This window comes from Dasypus novemcinctus, chromosome 16, assembly GCF_030445035.2.
Source record: "Dasypus novemcinctus isolate mDasNov1 chromosome 16, mDasNov1.1.hap2, whole genome shotgun sequence".
Taxonomy (NCBI): Eukaryota; Metazoa; Chordata; class Mammalia; order Cingulata; family Dasypodidae; genus Dasypus; species Dasypus novemcinctus.
Genome location: NC_080688.1, coordinates 24,435,271 through 24,452,016, shown reverse-complemented (window position 1 = coordinate 24,452,016; position 16,746 = coordinate 24,435,271). Strand labels below are relative to the sequence as shown.

At 41.0% G+C, this 16,746-nt stretch overlaps 1 protein-coding gene across 1 annotated transcript in view; it reads right to left on the bottom strand.

Moving 5' to 3' along the window:
• Positions 1-2,489: 2,489 nt before the first annotated feature.
• The window catches only part of PIEZO2 (piezo type mechanosensitive ion channel component 2), a 504,324-nt gene continuing 490,067 nt past the window's right edge, over positions 2,490-16,746 (bottom strand). Inside the window, exons 50-54 of the mRNA XM_071208436.1 lie at positions 15,647-15,819; positions 14,112-14,240; positions 11,827-11,906; positions 4,839-5,022; positions 2,490-3,842 (exon numbers count right to left, since the gene is read on the bottom strand). Of these exons, the coding sequence (XP_071064537.1) occupies positions 3,590-3,842; positions 4,839-5,022; positions 11,827-11,906; positions 14,112-14,240; positions 15,647-15,819 (819 nt within the window). The 3' untranslated portion in view covers positions 2,490-3,589. The remainder of the gene's footprint in view (positions 3,843-4,838; positions 5,023-11,826; positions 11,907-14,111; positions 14,241-15,646; positions 15,820-16,746) is intronic.

The window sequence follows — 16,746 nt, the reverse complement described above, 5'->3', positions numbered from 1 at the left end:
ACTTTACTGCAGTGGTAAATCATAGATAGCTGGTTATAATTACATCAATCAGGTAGATTGCCATCAGCAATGAGTGACGCTTAACCCAATCAGTTGAATGCTTTAAAAGGGGAAGTGATTCCAGCATTGAGAGAGAATTTCCCAGCTCATCTTTGGACAGCCAACCTCTCCCAGAACTCATTCAGAACCTTCACTGGACTTCCATTGGAGCCCCTGGTTGCAGCCTGCCTGCGGAACCTGGACTTGTGCATCCCCACAGCTGCGTGAGAGACCCTTATTGAACTGCATACTATTGACAGATATGTCTTGTTGATTCTGTTTCCCTAGAGAACCCTAATACACTCCCCATCTCTACAAAATCCAGGAGAGCCAAAGTCGCATAAAAGGAGCAACAGAAAAAGGTTGCGTGTCAATCCAATGCAACATTCTTACCGGCAATAAAGAAGAAAGAGCAGCATCACATTTGCCAGAAAGGTATGGCCACAAAACTGATGAAAGTTATAATCCAATATTCCAAAATGAGCTAAAATAGGTTATGAAAATCACAGAAGAAATGAAGGAGCAACATAAATTGTAATCAGAAAACCCCAAGATGGGGTGCTAGAATTCAAGAAGGAGTCAGCAGAAAAAAGAAAATAATTTCAGGAGGTATGACAAAAGGAGAAGGACAAGAACAGTGACTGAATACCACAGGTGTGGCCAGGAAAGGAGCCGTCGCCGTTCTGACTGAGCCAATTGGCCTAGGTGACCAGAAGACGAGGCTGCTGCTCCTTGGTGAGGGCAGGGAAGAACAGGCTGGTGCTCTAGGGTCATGGGGGCGCTTCTGGTGCTCCCAGGTCTGGTTTTAATGATAAGGAGATAAGTGAAGGCACTGCACATGGGGAGGGTTTGGTAACCAGGTATCAGATCTACTGGTGCCAGCGAAATGTGAGGGAAATCCAGATGGGGTTGTGGAAGGAACAACTGTTGAGAGTCCTGCATGGCTTGAAGCCAGCTGCAGCAGTGGGGGGCTGTGGGTTGTTTCACTTTACTCTTCCCTGGTAAGGGAAAGGAGGCCTCACAATCTGTTACATGGCCAGGTACCACCACCCCGTTCGGCCACACGCCCGTGTTTGTGGCTCAGAGCTCTGGCCCTCAGTGGGAATTACCATTAGTTCACCAAAAGGGGAGGGTGGCCCATGGCAATGACCGATGGAGGCAGGGGTCCCAGTGCTCACAGCCCACCTCAGCTTGTGACCATGCAAGGCACACCAGCTCTAATGCTTCCCGGACTGGCTGAAGCTCAGCTGTACTTGCACACTGGGTAGCCTCTCCTTGCTCATCCTGCCTTCTTCTTACGTACTGTGGAACCCCCAAGAGCACCTCCCCTAAACGGCCTCCTGCGACCCTCCTTCTCAGAGTCTGTTTCCAGAGAACTCAATCTAAGATGGCAGCATGCATTAGCCAAGGGGCAGCTACCTGGGCAGGCAACGCTCTCTTCAGAGGCTGAGAATGTGGCTGGTTGAAGCTGGACAATTGACTGATGTGGTCAAATAGGTGAGGCCTGGCGAGTGGCAGTGACCTTGCCCGGTGTCTTCAGCTTGACAATGGCCCGGCCAGTACTGCCTCATTCCCTCTGTCATTGTTCCACCAACAGAGCCTCTCGAGGAGCACTTTCTTGGGTTAGCAAGCTTGCTTTCTACATTTTTTGCTCTGACATATCTAGTAGCTTTTTCCCCCCAGAATCCTGGAAATGATTTCTTAAGGAATATTCCAGTTCTGGTATCCTTCCACCCTTATGCTTTCCTCTCTTGAGCGTTTTTCCTACTCTTTCCTAAAAGTGTTATTCATGATTTCCCTGGAAATCCCTACAGCCAGAAACACACATGGTTCTTCCTGTTGCTGGGAAATCAGAATGTCATCCAAAGAGTTCCACTAAGTGGTTTGAGTTTATTGTTGCACTGATTGAAGCCGTTCATTTCGGCAGGGACTGAAGTATGTTGGCTCCTCACAGTACAAGAGCAAATGTACCATAAATCTCAGGAAGCACTGAACATCATGTGAGCTCAGCTATTGTTTTAAAGCTCCGTATTCACTCTAATAGCTTCCTGTTTGGAAATTAATTTATCTGTTGTTTCCTGCTTATATAATTTATATAGAGCACCCAGATGAGAAACAAACAAAAAAGAACAGCACAACCAACAAGAAATGGATTCCTCACCTCAGCTGATTTTTTTAACTCCTTGTACACACTGTTAAAAACAATCACTTTTCCCATTTCATGCAAAAAAGCAAAATGAATACTATTCTTAAAATGACTTGCAACATGTGCTTTATTTTAAGTCAGTCCTGAACCCAAGCTACACAGGATCACTTTTTAACATATTCTAGCCCATTCAATGATTCTTCTCAGAAACTGTATCTTAATATGGAATGACAACTACTATTTCAATCACAAACTGGTCATGCTACATTGTTATTTAATGAAGAGGTTGTATTACCAATAATAATAATTTAAGAAAAGGCCATTTTTATTTTCCAGAGCTCAATATACATATTTCTCTCATAATTATGAACTTAAAAAACCCGTCTCAGATGTAAAAATGTGAATTGGAATATGTAAACTCTTTGGTATACCTGAAAAACAGGAAGGAGAATGTCACATACTGGAAAAACCATTGCCTCAAAGCATGGAAATGGGAGAAAGTGTGTTGAAGGGTGGGGAAAAGGTGGTAGAGCGATCATGACCTCGGTTATTAAAGAGTTACAAAGTCAGAGTATTTCAAATACAACTGCATTGCCTGTTTTTTTTCCTGTCTCATGTCTATGTTCATAAGGAGCAATAACTCTGAAGTACAACAGTCACCGTCATTGAAGTGAGTCACTAGCTGATCTCAACAAAGCAGATGTCCACAGATTTCTTTTGCTGCTTTTTTTTTTTTCCTGAGAAGTCACTGGTGTTTCATGGAAAGATCTCTTATTAGTCTTCATTTAAAATAAGGCAGTGTCACTAATGTTATATTTTTGCTTAGAATGAGGCATCTTTCACCGCGCCACCCTCCACCGCTGACCTCTTGATGGATCATTGGCTTCCTTTCTCTCTCTCCCCCAGGGATGTGTGGTAGGAGTTTTTAGCGTCCTATTGCTGTTTCGTATTTTGGGTGTGCTGAAGGCTCATTTAGTTCCTGTCACAGCCACTTCGCCATGGGTGACAGGGAGCTGCAGATTGCGTTATGGCGTCTCTTCGGGAAAGGCAGAGTCCCGGCAGAGTCAGCCGTGACACGGGGGCATCTTTCCTTCTTCCTCCCTCTCCTGCTGCCTTTTCTCTGAGGAAGGGGATCCATAAATGGTCCCTGCACTTAAGTCAATCAAGGCAAGACACCACAGACAAAAACACAAAGCAAGTGACCCTGACTTCAGAGAAATGGAATTACAAAGAACTTCTTCAGCAGAGCCATAACTTGCAAGGTGGCTTTATTTCAGAAAGGCCACCTGTCAGAAGAGAAACCATTTCCACCAAACTAGAAAATGCTTAGCTCTTAGGAGAATATTGTGCTTTTTTCTTGAAAATCCAAATGCTCCCTTTATGCGCAGTCTGTGTTCTAAGGTATCAATTTGTTTTCTCTCTGGTCCATTTGATCATGGTTTCTGGAGAGCGGTACAGGAATATTAATTTGGCATAGAGATCTTCCTCGAGTTCCAGCTCCCCTGTCTCTCGAACTAAAAAAATATCTGTGCACAACTTCAAAATGCGATCCACATTTGGAAGCTCTTCAAACATGATGGAGTGAGAAATCCCACTGAAGAATTCACGGACAAATTTCCCAATTACGAGGACAACTGAAGCATACAATCCCATGATACTGAAAAAGAGTTTAAGTAGAAATTGTATCTAGAAGTTAAATATGGCTGATAGAACTTGTCTAAAAGGAAAAGTAATAATGTTTCCCCCTCAAACTCCCTAGAAGACATAATATTGGCTTATCAAAGCTTAAATTGTTTCCCTTTGGGTGAAAAATTTTTACTTTTTTCTGATTAAAAAAAGTAATTCACAGTCTTTGAAAAAAATTTACCCTTTACAGAACTGTAAGACTGAGAACAGAAAGTCCTTTTAAGTCTCACTTTCTGAAAATAACTAACAGTTTCATGTATGAACTTTAGGTGGTACTACTACATATGATATGTATAACCTATATAGTATATTTGGTAGAAATGCAATTGTACTATATATGTTTTTTTGCAACTAGCTGTTTTCACTTTAACAATACTATATGTCTTGAACATCTTTCAAAGTACTATTTATATATATAGGTATATATATATCTTTAGTAGAAGCTAATTTTTAATATAAAATTCTGGGTGGAAAATAATTTCTTGTGAAGTATAGGAAATGTAAATTTTATATTTGTGTCCAGTCAGGGATGTATATGTCCCTACATTTAAATATCAGAATTGGAAGATATGATTATCTCTGGAATTGTCCAAGGCTATGAGGTTTTATTGAACGTATCTGCTAAGTTTCAGAAGGTAATGTAAACACTGAACTAGGAATAAATAATTATAATATATAATTATAAATATAATTTAGAAATAAATCATAAATTTAAACACTGAATATCAAAAACACAGAGTAAAGAAGTCAGATAATATGACACCTGGCCCTACCATTAACAGAGTGACTCGAACAAGGCATTGGACTCTGGTTCCTCACTTTTTAAAAAGAAGGACCAAGGATATGTAAATTTTAATACTGCAGCTATAAAATTCTAGAATACTAAGAAGATAAAACACTTCCCAGCCTACACTTTATGTCATACAGAGTATGCCCTTGGAACTGTTGACGCTAAATGAGTCCTTACCCATAGCCGGCCAGGAACCCAAGACTGGGAGGGCTGACTTTGTCGTTGAAAACCACCAACTCCAAGGCCTGGGCGTGCTGGTTGTATATTCTATTTCCAATCAGGTTGAGAACCCACCACTCACTGTTAGACTGAGTTGTATTGTCTCTGGACAAAATGATGGTAATATTCATGAACTTGTTTTCTGGGTGGGGAGAAAAATGAAATCCAGTTAGTGAGAGAATCTTAGAATGCTATACAATACCAACAGGTCATGGATGGCAAAACTTGGTCAGTATTCAGCACATAAGGTTCCAGGACACAGAGGACCTAGGGGCATGTTACCTACATGAATGGAAAAGGAGGGGAGGATCCTAGGTTTGCCAGGCCATGTGGACTATCCACTACGGGACTGGCGTGGACAGGTCTGTTAGCTTGGGGTTGGGAAGACCCATGAGAGATTCACGGAGGCTATGACTTTCGAGCAGGAGTTGACTGAATGAGAGTTTTGATAGGTGGAGATGGGGTCATTTCAAGAAAGATGGATGACATGGGGCTCTGTAAAATTCTGAGAAGCCACAATGTACAAAGATTCCTTTAGTTGGAGCATAGGGCGAATATAAGAAAATACTGAAAGATAGGGTAAACAAAGTAGCCTAGGGTTACATTGCATAGTTCTTTATAAACCAGGTTGAAGCTCCAGCATACTCAATGTGCTCCTTGGTGCTTGAGGCTGAGGCAGTCACAGAAAGGGCATAGAAGCAGGAGTTACACTGTAGGATAGGGGCACCTAACAGGGAGCTTGAGATATTGGTAATTGCTTTTCAGATGCTGGGAATTAATTTATACTCTTTGCTCCCACAGCTTTGCTTGACTAGTTCTTACTCATTTTTAGGGCCATGTTTAAACTCACTTCTACAAGGCTGTCCTCCTGACCCATCACATTAGGGTAAATGAGCTTCTGTCTCTTGGTCACCTGCTCTCAAGGTTCTCCTTCATAGCTCTACTGGTGGCCTACCACGAGTTCTACTGGCTCAAAGATGTTAAATATCCTCCAATAGGCAGGATGGCCCCTCTCAAAGGCAATTCTAATACCTCCACTGAAGCCTGGTGTTGAACTGTAAACTCCCCAAGGTGAGGCTGTGCCTGCATTATTTCATGCTAAATTTCTAGATGGTAGGAATCTAAGAAAGTGGGCAAAAATCAATTGTCTGCTGGGTAGATGGAATAATGGATGAAGAGGTGTGAGGATTCTAATGGCAGGATACTGGTAAAGGTCAAGTCCCTGCCAAGGAAGAATGTGAAACTCTTGGAATACTCAGGAACAGTAAGAACTTTGATTCTCAAGTCCAGAGGCAGTTGTGAGGGAAAAATTGGCCCTGGGTCCAGAGATACCCAGGTTTGGATCTGGGTCTATCACATACTGGTTGTATGACCTTGGAGTACCTCAGTTTCCTCAGCTGTAAACCGGTGATAGCTTAGTAAAAAATATACCTTGTGGTGAAGATTAGAGAGAACTCAGTGGAGCTCTTCAAATAAGCTGTTATTCTAGGAGGATCTCAGTTCAGCAAGACCATGTAGTCTGGGGAGCAAGGGCTCACGGGCTTGACCGCATATCACTCACTGTGGTGAGAGATTGGAAAGGGAGAAGAGGAGGGACAAAGGAGGGCTGTAGGACTGAAGGTGGGGAGGGTGCAGGACCAGGGCCCATGGAGAGGCTGACCTTGAAAAAGAGAGGAGTGACTTTTCTTCAAGCCTGAAGGGAGGTGGAAGGGGCATATGGAACAGAGACATTAACGAAGGAGAGGAAGGATGCTCAGGATGCCCCTGGGTGGCCCAGTGGTTCTGTGGAAGTCTGTCTATTGAGACAGAGCAGCTGGGAAGAGTGTGAGGATGCCAGGATAGTTTCATGGGAATTACTGACTCTCAAACTAAACACTAGAACTATTTCTGATGGAGAAGGAGATATCAGTCTCTCAGTGCTTCTTACAATGACCTTGCAAGACACACTTTAATTTACTGTTGAGGAGGAAAAGGGTGAGGGTTGAAGAACCCAGGTTTGTGCTTGTCCTCCAGGCCCTTGGGAAGTCCTCTGCTCTGGCAGTCTCCATGTGGGATTGAATCTGTTTATTTGTATCTCCATCTTTCTGGCTAACCTGTGAGCAGCCCAGTGCCTAGTCTCCAGGACCTGGCCCACTGCCTGGTGCACAGAAAATGACCACGTGGAGGGATGTTTGCAATGAACATGCACTGGATAGCCACTTTCTGATCTGTCCTTTACCAGATGGCTATGTCCACTGCTGGTTCAGTGACTGATTAAATCAAACAGTTCTTGATCATTAAGGGAATCCAAAAGCTTTCACTTACTACCATTCATGTTGCACTGGAAAAATAGTCATAGAACCCTGTTGTTGACCATGAATAACCCCATGGCTGATGTAGTCCATTTCAAGCCTTCTTTGTCTTGTTTTTATTGGGAGAGGTTGTCATATTTAGTACTGCATATCATATTTCATGGTACAAAAGGACAGATGCTAATAGAAATAAATAGTAGAAATGCAAGTCACTAAATGTGTTTAAGTCAGTTAGGTCCTTCATCAATGAAAGAAGGTGAAGAGTAGGGCTCCTGAGCGAGCACATGATTTCTTCTGACTATTGAAGGATTTCAGGGGCTTTATCTTCCCACAAACCGTGCCAAATGGGGAAAGGCAACTGGAAAGTGGCTTGATAAAGGCTGGAAATGTAAGCTGTTGAAATTCAATGAAAGTATGGTTTAAAAAGTTCTGGAAGAGACAATCAGCAAGATGGTGGCAGAGTGAGGAGCTCCTAGAGTCAGCTTGTGCTATAGGGCCGATGTTAATCACCCAGCGCTATCTGAAGCACCTGTTTGGGGGCTCCAGGTGACCAGAAGGGCATCCTGCAACATGCTTGAAAGAATGGAAGGAAGAGACTGACCATCTGCAGAGAAGACTCGTAAGCAAAGCACTCCATGCCCCAGAGGTCGATGCCCATCCTCCACTGGTGGCACAAGCTGCCTCAGGAGCTATTCTGTGGCTGGGATTGGAAGCTCCATTTCCCAAAATGGCGGAGGAAGAGACAGTTGGGCACCAACTTTAGCTGCTGATTAGTAAATTCAGCAGGCTAAAGTATAATCCTAAGAACAGCTAAAGTTTAAATCAGTTCAAGTCAGAAAGAGGCCGGTAGCCACCATTTTAACTTTGCCCTCTGGCATGAAGGAAAGCTGGGCTGGCTGAAAATCACAGTATTGGTAAGGATGGCTTCTTTCCATCCAGATCAGAATGCAGCTCTAGCCTAGGCTCCAGCCCCTTCCCCAGAAGGGAGGAAGCTGGGGTACCTGTGCCATCCTCTCTGGGAAAATACAGGTCGCACTGTGAAGACCGGTGATTATCCTACTTTGGCAGTGCAAGGAACCTCAGGAGCTATTCTGTGGCTGGAATTGAAAGCTCCATTTCCCAAAAGCAGGGGAGAAATAGTTGATTGGCTACTGATTTCAGCTACTGATTAGTAAATTCAGCTGGCTAAAGTATAACCCTAAGAACAGTTAAAGTTTGAACCTGTCCAAGTTGGAAAGAGGCCGGAAGCCACCATTTTAACTCTGCTCCCTGCATGAGGGCAAGTCGGGTTGACTGAAAATCACAGTGATGGCAGGGACTGTTTTCTTTCACCCAGATTGGCCTGCAGCCCTAGCCTAGGATTCAGCCTCACCTTTGGCAGAGAGGACGCTGGCAAATCCTGCAACAGCCTCTCTGGGTAACTGCAGGTACATTCAGCTGGCACAGACTGAAAAGTCACAAGTCTACTGGGGTGATTGTGGTCATTTTGGACCAGCATAGCAGAGACAGCTGCCCACACCTGTAGCTCCATCCCCACACCAGGCAAGGGAGAAAGGGGTAAAAAGCTACATCAGTCTCTTTGGGCAACTACAGTCTGGGTCTGCATGACTTGGATTATTACACATGGCTGTGGCTCTGTCCCCATCCTTGGCAAAAGAGAAAGTTGGGAGAAGCTGCAGGGGTCTCTGGGGCAATGAGAGCAGCTTAAGCTTCCACAGTTTATAGCACCAATTACATCCTTGGCTCTTACTACAAAACCAGCAAGGGAGAAAGGGCAAGAAAGTCATAAACTAAAGAGAGAAACTGTACCCAGAATAAATACTCTAGTAAGCCAGATGCCAAGACATCAATAAAATATTATATCCCACATCAAGAATGAGGAAGATATGGCCCATTTAAAGGAACAAGATAAGCCTCCAGATGACATAAAGGAGTTGCGGCAACTAATATAGATGTTCAAACAAATCTCCTTAATAAATTCAATGAGATAGCTAAAGAGATTAAGGATATTAAGAAGACACTGGATAGGCACAAAAAAGAATTTGAAAGCATACATAGAAAAATAGCAGATCTTATGGGAATGAAAGGCACAATAAATGAAATTTAAAAATCATTGGAATTATATAATAGTAGATTTGAGGAGGCAGAAGAAAGGATTGGTGAGGTAGAAGAAATGGCCTCTGAAAGTGAACATACAAAAGAACAGATGAAGAAAATAAAGGAAAAAATTGCACAAGGTCTCAGGGAACTAAATGACAGCAAGAGATGTGCAAACATACATGTCATGGGTATCCCAGAAGAAGAGAAAGGAAAGGGGCAGAGGGAATATTTGAACAAATATTGGTAGAAAATTTCCCATATCTATTGAAGGACATAGATATCCACATCCAAGAAACATAATGTACTGCCATCTGAAAAAATATGAATAAGACCAACTATGTGACACATACTAATCAGAATTCAAATGCCAAATACAAAGGGGAAATTCTAAGACCAACAAGGCAAAAGCAATGCATAACATATAAGGTTAAGTGCTGATTTCTCACCAGAAACCATGGAGGCAAGAAGACAGTGGTATGATATATTTAAGATACAACAAGAGAAGAACTTTCAGTCAGAAATCTTAAATCCAGGCAAGATTGTCTTTCAAAGGTGAAGGCATGTTCAGAATATTCACAGATAAACAGAAACTGAGAGAATTTCTAACCAAGAGACCAGATTTTCAGAAAATACTAAAGGGTGTGCTAGCACCTGAAAAGAAAAGACAGGATAGAGAGGCCTGGAAGAGAATATAGAAAGGAAGATAATATCAATAAAAGTAACTGAAAGTGTCAGAAGAGTGGTGAAAATAAAATATGACAGGTAAAACTCAAATAGTCAAGAATAAACTTAACCAATGATGTAAAGCACTTGTATTCAGAAAACTGCAACTCAATGTTAAAAGAAATAAAAAAGTCCTAAATAACTGGAAGAACATTCTATGCTCATAGACTGGAAGACTAAATATCATTAAGATGTCAGTTCTACTCAAATTAATATAAGGATTCAATGCAATCCAGACAAAAATTCCACCAGTGCTTTTTAAATAAATGGAAAATACAATTATCAAATTTATTTGGAAGGGTAAGGGGTCCTGAATAGCCAAAAACATCTTAAAAAGGGAAAGCAAAATTGGAGGACTCCCATTTCTGGACTTTAATTCATATGACCTAGCTACAGTGGCTAAAACTGCATGGTACTGGCATAAAGAGAGACACAGAGACCAATGGAACTGAATTGATGGTTCAGAAACAGACCCTCACATCTATGGTCAAGTGATTTTTGACTAGCCTGTCAAACCCACACGGTTGGGACAGAAAAGTTCATTCAACAAATGGTGCTGAAAGAATTGGATATCCATAGCCACAAGAAGGAAAGATATCCTTATCTCATATCTTATACAAAAAATTAACTCAAAATGGGTCAAAAACCTAAATATAAAAGAAAGAACCATAAAGTTTCTAGAAGAAAATGTAGGAAAATAGCTTCAAGACCTGGTGGTAGGTGGTGGAGTCTTAAAGGAGATAAAAGGAGAACTGAGATGGACTACTGATGTTTAATGTACATAGAAGTTTTAATTAGCTTTACTGTAAAAGTGTGGAAATGTACAGTTGATAGTAACATATTGAATAAGTGCTGTGGCTGAAAATGGTAGTCTAGGGATGTAAATGTTAATTGATGGAAAGCTAGAGAATAATCTAGGAACTGAATAGCACAGTAAACCCAGATGGATAAGAATTGTGGTTAATGGTACAGATCAAGAGTGTCCTTAGTGAGCAAGAGCAGATGTATATCGCTATTGCAGGGAGGTTGGAATGTGGAGAACACGGGAAAAATACAACTGGAGTGACTTATGGACTGTGGTTAACAGTAATAATGTAATATCCATGCATCTAAGCCAAAGAGGGATTGTGTTGATAATGGAGGAGTATGGAAAAAGTGTGCGAAATATACTCTATGGACCTCACAATTATCTGATGATGTTATCTTACAATATGTAAAAAATGTTCCACCATGGTGTGGTATGTTGATAGAGGGGTGTTTGGGAATCCTGCACATATGCATGATTGTTTTGTAAGCTTACAACATCTATTATAAAAATATATGTAAAAAATAATAATAAGGTGGGTTGTGGGAAAAATATATCAAATGTTAAGATAAGGACTATAGTTAGTAGTAAGATTTTGACAATATTCTTTCATAATTTGTAACAAATGTCTCACAACAATGCAAAGTGTTGGTGGTGGGTAGATGTATGGGATCTCTGTATGATGTTATGTATGTTTGCTTTGTAAGTTTACAGTTTTACTATACACTTATGTTTATGTACATTTATACATAAATGATACAAAAATAATAATAGAGTGGGTTGGGGGGAAACACTTTGATTAGTAGTAATATTGTGAGGATTTTTTAAAATCAATAGTTAGAAATGTTTCACAAGAATGCCAGGTATTGGTGGTAGAGTAATGTATGAGAGCCCTGTATGATGTTATGTATGTTTGTTTTGTAAGTTCACAACTACCATAGATACTTACTATTTATGTATGAATGATATACTTCAATAAATTAAAAAAAAAAAAAAGAGTTCTAGAACAAGGTCTTCTCATCCTTACCAGATAGAAGTTGCTTTATAGGTTTTGAGTTAGAGTCACTGGGAGCTTTCACATAATATGGATAGATCTTTTCGATAGTCCTGTACATTGACAAAAAGAGAGATATAATTAAGGTTTAGTTGTTTTGTCCACCAAAATTTTGATTTTTTTTTGCTAATTTTGACCTTGTAGCAAACAAATGATGAAAATCTTCATATAACTAGACAACGTATATAGACATCATCATTTATGGGTTCTCATTATAATCCGAATTCTCTGAAGTTGAATGAATTCACCAGGCAGTTGGCCGCCTCCAGATATGAAGGCAGACTTGGTATATCAGTTACCCAAAGGCCGATACATGCCTGTAGATATGTTCCCATGTCTGTGACCTTTTATGAGCCAAGGATTATCTTGCTTGCTGGGGTCCTATAGGGTTTATCTATAGCATTGAGCACTATTCTAATTTTAAGTTTTAGCTTTTAAAAAATATATATATACAACCAAGCATTCTGCATGAATTGATCTGATGAATGGAATGAGGGAAGAGCTGAGAACCATTGACCTGACCTCATCCACCCTCTGGCACTGATGAGGGAGTGGAGCTGTGACCTTGAGAAACCCAACTCACCTTTTTAGACCTATTTTCTTCTCTGACCAATGGTGGGAGAAGATTTGACAATCTTTAAGGGTTCTTCCAACTTTAGTGATTAATAAAGTGATTAATTTAGTAACTGATAAAAAATATCTTAGCTACGGAATATTTCTAAGAACAGATATTCAATATGTTAAAGTGGGGTCTGGGAAGATTAGATGACAGAACTGGGGGAAAAGACTGGTGGATGGCTGGAATACTCCACTTAAGAGCTTTAGGCCAGTATCTTATTTTTTTCTCTTGCTTGTTCTATTAGAATCTGAATTTCACAACTCGATTTGTTTGGAGTACTTATAGGGCAGGGTAATATTTTTTGAGATACAGTTATTTTCCCCAAATTCCTTTTGACTTTCCCAGCCCTGTCTCCATTCAGTCAACCAGGCATCCAGTGATCCAGAGGCAGGAATATTACAGTAGGGTCTTTTCCTCCTTTTTGGTGGTTATGCTCTGACAAGAGCAAGGTTTGCTGCCCCATACTCCTGGGCAAGGCAGATATAGAGACCTGAGGGGGAGGGAAGTAGCTGAGACACCGGTGGGCCCCCTAAGAAAGGATCATGAGCCCACCTCCTTCCTCTGAGGGTGGATGGTTGAAGTGAGCTTTTGAGATTGAGGAGCTGACATGAATGACAAAAGCCTAGATTGCTTCAGAGCAGTCCAAGGTCCCACTGCCGAGCAGAGCCCCGAGAGTCTTGGGTGCTGGAGGGGTGGAGCCCTGTGGGCCATATATTATGCTTGGAAACACAAACCACAAAAGCCTCCCAGAGTGTCTGCATCTGCAAAAGTCTTTGGAATCACTACACTGCTTTCCAGCATGCCCAGGAATGGGACCCAGATGGCTGAGAGAGGGAGCTAGACCTGGAGTCCTTAGGCATGGACCAATGTTTAAATCCCTAGAGGACTAGCATACATCTTGATGGAAACCTACCAGGATAGCACTTACTCAGGGCAGATTGCCTCCCTGAAGCGAGGCTTGGTATACAAGCTAACCAAAGGCTGACACACTCCCTTAGATATGTTTGGTTTTTCTAAAGATTTTATTTATTTATTTATTCCCCCCCACCCCAGTTGTCTGTTCTCTGTGTCAGGTTCTTATTTTGTCCGCTTTTGTTGTTGTCAGCGGCACTGGGAATCTGTGTTTCTTTTTGTTGCGTCATCTTGCTGTGTCAGCTCTCCATATGTGCGGTGCCATTCCTGGGCAGGCTGCACTTTCTTTTGTGCTGGGCGGCTCTCCTTACGGCACGCACTCCTTGCGCGTGGGTCTCCCCTACGCGGGGGACACCCCTGTGTGGCAGTACACTCCTTGCGCACATCAGCACTGCGCATGGGCCAGCTCCACACAGGTCAAGGAGGCCTGGGGTTTGAACCACGGACCTCCCATGTGGTAGACGAATGCCCTAACCACTGGGCCAAGTCCGCTGCCCTCCCTTAGATATGTTACCTGCTATCCTCACCCAGAGCTGAGACACAACACCAGGGCAAGTGGAGCAAAACCCCAAGGACTGAGAAGAAATTTCTTTAATGTAGAATAAAGCCTAGAATTACAGAAGAATGAAGAAAGTTGCATTTCTTGCCCACATGGATTCGTAGATGGAGGTTTTGTACCAAAGGCGTGTACCTAGTAAAACAATATTAATAGGGAAAATAAACTTACACTGGCGTTTTTGAGCTTTCTGTGTTGTTGCCAGCTATCATTTTAGCTATACTCTCTCGTGTATTATTTTGAAGAGGAAAAGAAAGCTTATCTGTTGCTATTTCTGCTTTTGCACCCAGACTCATGTTTCTGTGAAGGAAAAAAGAAACACAAACAAAATCAATGTAGATGACTATTTATAAGTCTGAAAGAGAGATTTAAAAACTTACCTGACTCAACTTTTTTAATCCCACCAAGTTTCATTGGGTCTACAACCATCTATCCCAAACCTTTCCTTCTAACTCATCTCTATCTCCTGCTTCTTTAGACAAACAATTTAAGAAAATCAGGGAGACCATGAACCCCATAAAGCAGAATATTAAGGAAGGAGATAGAGTCTGTTGGCCAAGGAGAAAGTTGTCTTAATGCTCTAATAGGAATTTCAGAAACACTTTTTTAAGTTAACCCAAGGATGTTAGTCTCTATGGGGTCTGGTAGATTTTTAAAAGGAACGTTGAATCCGAGGTTGATTTTTCATTTTTCTGTTGTTGTTGCTTTGTTTATTGGTAGCTGTTCAAAGATGGGGCGAGGGGGTAAATTTTGGATGAGTTAGTACAGAATTGAATGAAAGGAATTTGGGACATTTAAAAGACAGGAAATAAGATTAAAGATGGAGTCCTTTAAATTCTGAACAGCCCCTTCAAAATATTTCTTTACTCTTTCCTTGTGAATTTCCTTTAGATTCCAGAAGGCTTTTGTTGGTACCTGTCATGATTTCTAAATTTCAACCAAGAAGTTGGTTCTGGACACCTAAATGAACCTGTTATGTGACTGCCCAAATGAACTTGCTTGGAGTTGTGAGTCATAAGACTGTGAAGAAAGAAACCAAGCTAATCAACCAATGTATTGTTTTGAGGCCTCCATTAGAGTTTTGCTAAAATCTTGTTTTTTTTAACGCAATTTCCGGATGCAAGTACTTTTTCCAAGTCAGCCTTTGTCTAAACAAGTGAAGATTAAATCAGTGGCTGCCTGCCTGTCGCTGACCCTGGTTAGATGGAAAAGGCTCTTAGTTATCGCTCTCCTGTCTGGGAATGCCAGGCTGTTCACACAACTCCTGCTTGGAAGAAAGATCTGCTAGGGCTTCCTCAAGGCTTGAGGGATGCAGAAGACAGCGTGGGCTTCTAGAGGCTGCAAGTTCTTTATTGTTCAGATCAAACTTCAATCTTTAAGAGCAATGTTATGATTTGCTCAGGTTCTTTTATTTTATAAATGATGCTCCGCCTTCTTTTCTCTCTACCTCTCTCTCTTGCTTTCAGAACTCATTGCTGGCCTCTCTTTAAAAATTGAAATTAGTAGAAAAAGGAAATTAGCTGGGCAGCTCACTTTACAATGAACAAAAATGTTAGGTGTGACATCGAATGGAAGTTCCCAAGGATGCAATGACCAATGAAGAGCCATATTAATCTAATTTCCCTCTCCTTCCATCCCTCCACACCCTCCACCCCAAGTTTAGATTTGGGAAAGGGGGAAATTATGCATGGAAATATAGTAACTACCTCTGAATACTCCATGAAAAAACAACAGAGAAGCTACTATTGGGGTCCGTGAGTTCGTGTATCATTTTCTGCTTACTGGGAGGGCTGATGGTCCACAAAGAATTTGAGTTTCCTTCCAGTTCTGCTACTGTTATGTCTTCTTTTTCATAATTTTCCAGAAATTGCATAGCACCCTGTATGCACACAAATACACCTGCATAAATACATTATATACATGATGCTCATAAAGAAAGCAATTTTCTTTCTTTCAATTGACTATATAGAGAGGATTTCTTCTTACGAAAAGGAAAATTTGTATGATTGATTGTCTTTGTATTCCACTGCAGAAACTGATTCCCTCCCCAAAGATGTATGGGCAGCTCCAGGTCACATTGTCCCGTCACAGCTAAGGAGTCATTCTAATTAAAAAATGAAGAAAAATCAGACACTTCTGTGATGCTTTACTACCCCACTAAGAATGAAATGTATTATCTATTGGGGAACATCCTTTTCATGAGAAAGACAAGATTTAATCTATCTCAGCCTCATCCTTGAAGCTCCTCAGTCTTCAGGATGAGTTTTCACAGAGTGCATTTTAGGCTGATCATTTTACAAAAGAGAAAATTGTCCATCATCTTAACTGCTTCCTTTAAATGAAAAAGCATGATTTGTAAAAAACAAATTTTAATAATAAAAATCATGTGATATTATTAAGAATTTTAAATATACTAAAAAAGGTAACCACTCAAAACCCCACCACTAGCACATGGCACCTGCTTTCTGCAGTAAGGGGAGTATTTCTTATTTTAAATCATTAAAAAGGAAAACATTCTATTAATATTTTTCACTTATGTTTTATCTTTTCATTTATAATCTATGCATGATATCTTTTATTACAAAAGAAGCCATTTGGAAAACATTCAGACAACAAAGCATGTAAATAAAATAAAAAGTGGAAGTTCCTTTCTCTTACTAGTGACTACTCTAGGTAGCCAGTAGTAATTACCCTCACTTCTAACAAGTGTCATCATTTACTCAAACAGTCCATATTTACTGAGCCCCGAGTGACTTCCAGTTTTCATTGATATAGAATAGGCTTTAATAAGCAAGTACCTACATAT